Source organism: Bactrocera dorsalis, chromosome 3 (assembly GCF_023373825.1).
Source record: "Bactrocera dorsalis isolate Fly_Bdor chromosome 3, ASM2337382v1, whole genome shotgun sequence".
NCBI lineage: Eukaryota > Metazoa > Arthropoda > Insecta > Diptera > Tephritidae > Bactrocera > Bactrocera dorsalis.
The window spans coordinates 93,208,889-93,218,302 of record NC_064305.1 but is presented as its reverse complement, the minus strand read 5'-3'; the positions used below and the strand labels follow the sequence as shown (position 1 = coordinate 93,218,302).

The following is a 9,414-nucleotide window of genomic DNA, read 5'->3' as shown; positions in this document are numbered from 1 at the left end:
GAAGTGCGTGGCTATATAAGCCGTGGCAGCGCCAACGTAATCAATCAGTGCTAAGAGTAAACTGCTATAGTGTAGACGAGTTGTGAAATAAAGAGTTGTTGAATTAAATTAAACAGTGTTGATTTTATTTGTCAATCCAGAGATACGAACCTAACAAAGTAAACTAGCAAGCAGTAAATTCATAACAATATATTTACATATACTTTGGGCATTTTTACGTATTAAACGTTGTCAACGACGATATCAACATCAATTCCCACGACGGCCGGTTCTACGCACCGGAATTGACTCGGATTTTATCCGACCAAGGGCTGTTTTTTCGGCGATCTAACCCCGTTAAAAAACGATATCAGCATGTAAGATTTCAGAATATCAATAGGAACTGCACTTGTTATAATACCATTTATTTCTTAAATTAGTTTGACTTGGCAACCGTTCGAACTAGTCAATTGGAATATAAAAGAGACAACTGATCATTAATGCGACGCACTAGTTGTTGTTCTCGCACTTACATAATTCCAAAACAAAAATTCACGTTGACGTGTCTGTCAAATTTCTTCAGTGTCCAAAAGCAGATAATTAGTTTTCTTCAAAGTGCATTTAATAAATACTAAATAAATTGGTTCGTTTAAAAAGTGTTTCATAATGTACATTTTGGGTAAGCTATTTTAAATAAAATTACTGCTAAAGATAGCTTTAATATTTTAAAGGATTGTTTTTTATAAAAGCCGGTTGAGAACTTTCACGAGTGACTTCCTCTACCACTTGCTGAGAACTCGTTTACCGGCAGCATATCTATATACATGCATTAAACTCAAATTTTCAAGAAGTAAATAATTATATCTTTTTAGTACTATTCTACACTGCGTTAGCGTTGTCTTTAAGTGCGACAACAATGGGAGCGCGTACTGTACAAGATTATCTAGGACAAAAAGACATTAACCGTTTGCAACGAGTATTTTCTGAAGGCTTAAAATTGAATGACTTGCAGGCCATTTACTACTCTTCCTTAAATCTTAAGGATTTGGATATCAAAGAATCAGCGGATTTATGTTCTAAACTGCAGAAACTTTACGAAGACTCTAAATTAAATGTAAGAAATGAACTATGTCTACTATCATTATTCCATTTATATAAATTTTATTGCAGGCTTATGAAAAAGACTTTTATCTAATTGGAGCAAGAAAGAATTTACTTTGCAAAGAAAAATTGCCTGAAGCATTTTTAGGGAAAGTTTATTCATCCCTTAAGGCAAACCCTAGTTCTTCCCAAGAGATTTTTTACAGAGTCCTCAGCCATAAGCTTTTGGGGGTACAAATTGAAGAACAAAATACCGCATCTATTTTAAAAATACTTCAAGATTTGTTAAAGAAAGATGATTCTATAGTTAGTCTTGGGTATGCATTCCATATTGCCAGCGAATTGGGTGGTGGTGCAGCATTTGTGGCAGATCGTGTTGAAGACGCAATTGTTCAAGCTGATGAAGTTGATGGAAAGATGTTACAATTTGAGGGAGGTCTTAGCATAACTGCTTTGGTTGTGACTGGAATATTCCGAGTGACAAATATTTTCAAAAAACCAATACCGCTTGATTCAGAGCAAGCAGTGAAATTTGCTACCTATTTCCTTAATCGCCGTTCCGTACAATCAGCTAAAGGTGCCCATGTCCTAATTGAAGCATTGAAGTCATTAAATAGTGCTGGGAAAAGTACCCCAGTCTGTATCCAACTGATTGGAAATGGACAGTTAGATTCTGATGATCCAGTACTGAATGTGGCCGTTCTAGATTTGTTGGGAAATCCTATAATACCTCCACCACAAAACATATACGGAAAAATACTTTTAAAAAAAGACAACAGCGTACTTGCTGAAAAAGTTCAATTAACACCAAAATCTTCAGACAAAAGTATATTTGCAGCCCAATTATCTAACTATAAACCAACTCGCGGTATATATTCGGTAGTTATCAATGCGGACAATACGTTCACACAAACAATGTTTTTCAAAGTTCTTGGCCGTGTAAAAGTACACTCTTTGGAAATTGGTGTGGCTGAAGCCGACACAAGTTCGTCTGTTAAGAAACAAAGTGTTACGTATCCTCAAACTCTACCTGGAACTTTAAAGGCCGATAATACTCAAAAAATACTACTTAAAACAGTTCTCACTGATGAAAGCACAACGAAGGTAGTGTAACATAAACAATTTGGATGGATTTAATATTTTAATTTTTTTATAGGTAATAACAGTTCATCAAGCCTTCGTTCTTATGTTTAATGTGGAAACGGAAGAAGAAATAATTTTCGTGGCAGAACAAGACAGTAATAAAGCTTACAAATTTGATATGGATGTAGGATCGCACGGAGCTGACTTTAGATACAAATCTGGAAATTACGAACTCCATTTAATCATCGGGGATTCATCAATATCAAACTCGTTCAATTGGCATGTGGCGAACGTTGAATTGAAATTTCCTCAAGAAACGGGTAACATATAAAATTATATATAAATTCTTATTTATATATTTTTAGTTTTATTTTCAGAAACATCAATGAAGCTGCCAATCCGTAATACGCTTCCAGAGATAGAGCATATGTTTCGTCCTCCTGAAAAACGACCTCCGCGTTTTGTTTCTGATGTTTTTACCGGTCTGTGCTTAACTCCGCTGGTGTTATTACTAATATTTTGGGGAAAATTGGGCATGAACTTGTCTAATTTTACTTTCGAACTCAGCACGTTAGGATTTCATTCAGGATTTGGTGGCATACTTGCACTATTTGCAGTTTTTTGGGTAAATTTGAATATGTTCCAAACTCTACGTTTGCTTATCCCCATCGCAGTATTTACTTTTATTTGCGGCAACCGTCTTTTACGACGTATATACGCACAAAGATTAGGAAAGTCAACATCATCTTCATCGAGTAATACTTCCACCTAAAATCTACACTTAATTTCAAACTAAAGATACATAATATTTGCACAACGGAAGGCGTATTGGCTACGTTCCGTTTTACTGTCATGTTTTTCGCATATGATATGTAATTTTTTTTAGAGGAAAACTAAATAAAGAAACATTCACCAAAATATTTGTGCAGATGATGTAAACATTATTTGGTTGAAATTTAATATATTTTATAATGAAATTTTAATAATTAGCTCAAAAATTGTGTTTATGTATAAAAAATTGGCATTTATTAATTTTTATCGCTCTATGGTTAATTTCTGTAAAAGAACCGTATGTGACACGTGATATTTTTTACACAACCTCTGAAAGAAATCCTTCATTTTCTTCAGTTACGATAGCATCAATATTGTAGAATATAGCGTGCAGTGAGATTACGAAACAAGATGCGCCTGTTAAAAAATAATAACATTGTTACTTTCGCGCTGCACGAGAGAAAAAACTTACCTAATGTCCAAAACAATGCGGCACCCGCACCTGCCAAATACAAAATTGGCACAGAGGCAAAATTAATAACCATTATTTGATGATTAGTTCCCAGCTGCTGTCCAAAAATAGTGATAGGTATTTGAGCTTTCTTAATTTTATGGCATCCATATACCACAGCACCCAAAATTAGTAGTAATAACGGTGAAGTGATTCTTCAGATTAATTGACAATTAAAAAAATTAAAAGCATAATTTTTTTACAACAAACTTACAGACAGTATATCATCAGTAATACAAATATAAATATGTAATTGCTTTGGAAGTAACTTATATTGCGCACAAATCGGTTCGTTAAACGTGGCATACTCGCTGCTGTTTTGAAATTTGAAGTATTAATAAATTCAGACCATGGGCGTATATATTTCCTTGTCATCTGTATTAGATCCATTGGGCTTGGAATTTTTTGAAAGTTAGCGAAACTAGAGAATATAAAAATCATAACTAAAATCCTGCATATAAATATATTTATAAATGACATTTACCTGCTAAAATCCAATTGCAGTTTTTGTTGCTCATTGGGAACATTCATTTCGCCACTAATTTCAACTTTTACTTCATCTATTTTCGACATTTTGTATGTTGATAAAAAATCGTTTTAATTTGAAGAAAAACTACATAAATTTATAAATTTTACGTTCTCGGCAAGTTCGATGTCAATAGTCGGTTATACAAAAAAAAAACCATCAATATTATATTGCTGACGCAATGTTTTGTTTTGTTTTTCTTATGTTATACATCACTCTTATTCTTCATAATCGTTAGATAAAGAGTAATAAGAAATTAAGTAATTTTGATTTTATTTAATATTTTTATTTACAGTTTATTGTGCGTTAAAATACGAATTATGGTTGCTTTACAAGAATTTTAATTGTAATAATGTATGTCTCGGATTAATTTTCTTGTTTTTCATAAAATCTGTAAACACGTAGAACGTTATTTTACACCTACAGAGTTGCCAATACAAATAAAATGATAAAAAAAAATTTAATGGGTGACTTAAAGATTCCCGAATGGAAACATTTTTGGCTGTGTTGAGTTTAAGTGAAAAAATTTCCTCTGGTGCAACCAGAGAACGTAATCTTATGGACACAGTTATGTAGTTGCGCAAGTGCCTTAATAACTGTGTCCTTAAGAACGTGTGCATTTTAATATTTGACAGATGTAGCTTGCAGGCTGTCGCGCTCTATGTGTTGAGAGCGTTAGGTTTATGGTTATAGTTCACTTTTGCATACGTTAAACTATTCGTTTCTTTATTCAGAGAGTGGGAAAAAGTAACACATCGCCATTTGATGTTCATTGGCATTCTCGCTCTAACTAATTGCACCTATAGCATGCTGTCTTCCTATATGTACATTGGTTATCAATCTGTTTAAGGTCTGTTAAAGGTAACAAATACATTTGAGTAATAATATTTTTGTTATGTAACCTATGTGTGCAAAAATGTATAATAGTTATATTTATGTGCTTAAAGCCTTGACAGACGACAGCTTTATCCGGATTAACTGCGCTCTTAAACAGATCCAAACTTGTAGGTGACAGACGGCGGCTATGCGATTTGGAAACTCTCCTAAATAGCTGATTGCCAGTTTTATAATATTTTCAATGAAAATGGATAGAAAATAAACATTGCGGTTGTTAACCGACCTTTACAAAACCATTTTTTAATACAAAAACATATCAACACGTTATTTTTAAAACTGCATCATAACATAACAACATAAAATAAAACTTCTTGTTTTTGTATTGAAAATTTGAAAAGCAGCTGTCAGTGTTACTTGTTTTTCATTCACAATAGATTAAAATTGGACATTTTCAACAATGTTGCAAGCGAAAATGCAGCTAACCCCAAAATTTTGAGGATTAAATGAGAGTTATAGCCCTGACAGACGAGCAAAATTAATGCGCCTTCATCAACGCTAATGCGCATTGAAATTTTATGGTGACAGACGGCAGGCTTGTGCATTTAGACAGCTGATAGTGAAATTTGTTTCTTTATTAAAAAAAAAAAAGTGAAATAAAAATTAATAAGATATATTATTAAAAGAAGTTTTGGTAATTTTGGAAAATCAATCTACGTTAAAAGATAATAGAGTGAAATTAAGAGCAATGATTGTAATGCGGAAAAAGTGTGCAAAAAAGTTAAGAATATTGGAAAAATAGATAGCAACAGTGCGACATCTGTCAAAAAATAGCAAAAATCGGCAATTTTTGAGCAGTGTTGCCTACTCAAATTTCGTAAATTCAACCAAATGCACGGAATTCTTGTGCATTACAAACTTGCATTGACATGGGTCAAATGCGCAAATAAATGTAAATTAAGCCCTTACTCCTGAATCCCGGATTAGTGCAGTTAATCCAGATTAACGCTGCTGTTTGTCAATGCTATTATTGTCTAAAAAGTCTAATTTTACATTATAGTAAATTATTTACATCTGGATAAGGAAGCGAAGCAAATGGGTCTGGTGGTGAACGAGCGGTATAAGGACGAAATATCTCCTGTCATCAATCAAATAGTCGTTGCACTCACGACTAGGCTCCCACGGCACTGTTGACAGTCATAACTTCGAAGTCGTAGATAATTCCGTCTATCTTGGAACCACTATTAACACCGACAACAATGTCAACCTCGAAATTTAACGCAGAATAACACTTGCCAACAGGTGCTACTTTGGACTGAGTAGGCAATTGAGAAGTAAAGTCCTCTCTCGACGAACAAAGACCAATCTCTATAAGTCACTCATTATTCCGTCCTGCTATATGGTGCAGAGACATGGACGATGACAACATCTGAGGAGTCTATGCTAAAATTTTTTGAAAGAAAGGTTCTGTGGAATATTTCTGATCCTTTGGGGGTTGGTCAAGGCGAAGCTGTATGAGTTATACGACGACATTGACATTGTTCAACGAATTAAAAGACAGCGGCTACGCTGGCTGGGTCATGCGTCCGAATGGACGAAAATACTTCAGCCCTGAAAGTTTTCGACGCAGTACCCGCCAAGGGAAGCAGAGAAAGACCTCCACACCGTTGAAAAGACCAGGTGGAGAAGGAGCGGTCCCCCCGCTTGGAATCTCCAATTGGCACCACATAGCAAATAGGAGAAACGACTGACTATAACCGCGTAAGCGGTGTCTACGGCAGGAATGAAGAAGAACAACTTGTCTATTGTAAAACAAAAAAGTAAATCCTTTTGTTAATTCGTGAAATATAGTTAATATATTAGTTTATAGAGGATAAGATTTAGTGAGGTAAATAGAAAATGTTATGTCAAAAAATTTTGGTAATTTTCAAATAATTACATTTATCTGTTGACAACATAATTGCCAATTAAGTGAATGATTAAAGGAATATAACCGAGAAAGCGGGGTCTACACTAGTAAAGAAGATACTATGTATGACAAGATCTATAACTTTAGTCTTTCAAATTCCCAACTCGAATAAACTAAGTAAACACATTATACTATAAAAGCTTCCGTAATGACATTTTAAAAATATCTATAAAACTGATGTGAAATAAGAATTGCAGCAGTATTCCGAAATAATTAGTAAAATGGAACAATTTTATTCGCACATGCATGTTATCTGAAATGAAGCAAATTCACGGAATCAAAATATTTGTATATCAGTAATATAAGTTTTTATAGTTATTTAAAAAAAAAAATATTTATCGTCGTTTGCTTCGTTGGAATATGAAGATTACATTAGATGGCTTTTTCCTGAAGTTCAGTCAATACAATAAATTTTGTGAAATCGACGTTATTTTGCTGTACCCACCGAATACATTCTTCATGTTTAATTCTTAGATTCCACTTGATCATCAACCCCACTCAAATCGCTGACTGAGAATTGAAGACGAAAATATTTATTTTAAAGTTCTAAGCATACTCATATAACTTAATGTTATTTACATTTCGAAAAACCGTATTCAGCAATTTAATTCTATTTCTCATTAGTAAAGTCATGGCTTGAGAGTGACAAAATAAGAAGAGTACCATCTTCAACAATAATGCTCTGCTTTAACACTTAATTGATAAGGAAAGAAATACAAATTATGAAAAAACACTTAGGATCAATAAAAACGGATAACCAAATATAATTGAAATAAGATTACATGAGTAATTTGTTTATAAAGACAGAATATCAGAGCTATTTAAATTTGTTTGGCCACATGGTGTAAATTAGTAGTACACACAAATATTTTTGAAAATGGTTTTTATAAGGAATAGGCAATTAATTTAAAAAATTTACGAAAAATTTACATTCCATGATATTCATGGTTAATTAAAAGAAAGTAATTGGCGTACTCACAACCTGTCATAAAACATCGTAAAATTATAAAATAATAAATTTTTACAGTGGTTTAATTACATACAAAAATGAGTTTACAGATTTCAATTCTCAATGCTATATTTTCGTTATAACTTATAACTTTATGAGACTATGTGAAACCCTTAAATGTGAAGTGTCGCTTAAGACCTTTACCTACCACTAACGGTAGAAATAAGCATAATAATAAGTAGGCCCTTTTAATAATGAGCATAACTGCCTTGATTCTTCAAGGGATAAAATTCATTAGGACCTCAATTGATTCCCTTATAACGGGACCATGTACACCAATATTGTATAGATGTTTTTGTTTCCAATCTAAATAAATGACGGCATGGCGTTGTGTCATCTTGGAAGATTAGGCGGTATAAGGACCGCTGTCGGATATTTTGATGCATTTATTACTCTATCAACAAGGTGCGGAGGATTTGGTTCGATGAGCAGCCCTAAATCATTTACCTTTGGGGAAACTTATATTTTTTAATACACAATTATCCTTGAACGTTTCCTTACTTAAGCAGCGCAGTAAAGCAAATTTTGTGAGATTAGCTAATAAAATTTGTTTTTGTCAGACCACATAATCTGGGTGCCACTCATTCTAATCCCATTTTTGGTCCTTTTTGGCCGAAGAAAGTCGTACAGTCTTCATTTTGTGTTGGCGTTTTCCATATCTCTAAACCGTCCCCGTATGGTTTCGACACTTTAATCCACTTGGTGAAGATTTTATATCTCCGCCCTTATAGAAAGTTATCTGTTCTTTCAGTTGACTTTTGAGAACGACCTAATCCTTTTTTACGCTACAAGACGCCACTATTCTCTTTTTTGCTGTAAAACACGAACAATAGTTGAATAACTACAACCAATTCTAGCTGCTATTTGCCGAAATTCGGAATTTTGAACAACTTTTCAAAACATCACTATAACTGAACAGTGTTCAGCCAATATCATAAAAAATAATTTATTTCTTAGCCACCACACATTTGCTACAGTTTGTGGTCAGAGTTCCAGAACATGGCCTGCCGATACCTCATAGAAATTTTGAAATTCTCAACAAATCTTTGGTTCGAGCTGCGTCGTCAATACCAATAAAAGCTGTGCATGCTGCTATTGATAAATGGTTTGAGAGATATTTCTTTTTTTCTGTACCTAAAGTGGATAAAATCGGTTCTTAACTTCTCCTAACACTGTATTCCTCCATCATTTATTTTCTGTTTGAAAGTTTTGAAGATGTATCGCAATATTTATGGTAACTCAACTTAAGGGGCTATACCAGTGTAACGCAGTAAAAATTAGGTGATTTTCGTGAGTTTTTTTCAATCATCATCCATATTTATTTTATCGCCTCAAAGTAACATCATAGGCATATAGGCACTTTCCGGGATGGCCTTCAACTTTCACGTCAAATTTGTTTTGATGTCTACAATGACCTACAAGTTTTGAAAAATATCTACAATTAACAAAATGAAACAATGCAATTTTGAAAATGTCGATTCGATAAAACGCGTTTAAAGTTTCACTTTTTTTTGTTTGTCCCTGCGTGCGGTAGCTCTTTAGAACGCTGCCATCCAAAAACTATTCAAGATACGACCCCATTTCACAGAATATTTTTGGAAATACAAGCTGTCGAAAAAGCAGAAAGTGTC

General features: G+C 33.6%; 2 protein-coding genes across 3 annotated transcripts; one reads left to right on the top strand and one right to left on the bottom strand.

Annotated features, from left to right (window-relative positions):
• Nucleotides 1–498: 498 nt before the first annotated feature.
• LOC105230695 (dolichyl-diphosphooligosaccharide--protein glycosyltransferase subunit 2) lies at nucleotides 499–3,083 on the top strand. Of its 2 annotated transcripts, none has more exons than XM_011211646.4 (5): nucleotides 499–658; nucleotides 852–1,093; nucleotides 1,150–2,184; nucleotides 2,237–2,483; nucleotides 2,541–3,083. In XM_011211646.4, the coding sequence occupies exons 1-5, from the start codon at nucleotides 646–648 to the stop codon at nucleotides 2,933–2,935; spliced, it is 1,932 nt and encodes a 643-aa protein (XP_011209948.2). In that variant the 5' UTR covers nucleotides 499–645; the 3' UTR covers nucleotides 2,936–3,083. The 2 variants fall into 2 exon arrangements, with proteins under 2 accessions (XP_011209948.2, XP_011209947.2); XM_011211645.4 differs by having other exon boundaries at nucleotides 2,529–3,083.
• A 78-nt stretch (nucleotides 3,084–3,161) lies between these two features.
• On the bottom strand, nucleotides 3,162–4,373 carry LOC105230694 (prenylated Rab acceptor protein 1). Its single transcript, XM_011211644.4, has 4 exons — nucleotides 3,930–4,373; nucleotides 3,660–3,866; nucleotides 3,407–3,600; nucleotides 3,162–3,351 (listed from the first exon to the last, which is right to left on the bottom strand). The coding sequence occupies exons 1-4, from the start codon at nucleotides 4,016–4,018 to the stop codon at nucleotides 3,254–3,256; spliced, it is 588 nt and encodes a 195-aa protein (XP_011209946.1). The 5' UTR covers nucleotides 4,019–4,373; the 3' UTR covers nucleotides 3,162–3,253.
• Between the last annotated feature and the right edge of the window lie 5,041 nt (nucleotides 4,374–9,414).

Coding starts and splice junctions, on each gene's coding strand:
- LOC105230695 (XM_011211645.4), top strand. Junction 1,094..1,149: donor ACGAAGACTCTAAATTAAAT/GTAAGAAATGAA, acceptor ATTTTATTGCAG/GCTTATGAAAAAGACTTTTA. Junction 2,484..2,528: donor GAAATTTCCTCAAGAAACGG/GTAACATATAAA, acceptor ATATATTTTTAG/TTTTATTTTCAGAAACATCA.
- LOC105230694 (XM_011211644.4), bottom strand. CDS start 4,018: ATGTCGAAAATAGATGAAGTAAAAGTTGAAATTAGTGGCGAAATGAAT. Junction 3,867..3,929: donor CTGCAATTGGATTTTAGCAG/GTAAATGTCATT, acceptor TATATTCTCTAG/TTTCGCTAACTTTCAAAAAA. Junction 3,352..3,406: donor CGCATTGTTTTGGACATTAG/GTAAGTTTTTTC, acceptor ATTTTTTAACAG/GCGCATCTTGTTTCGTAATC.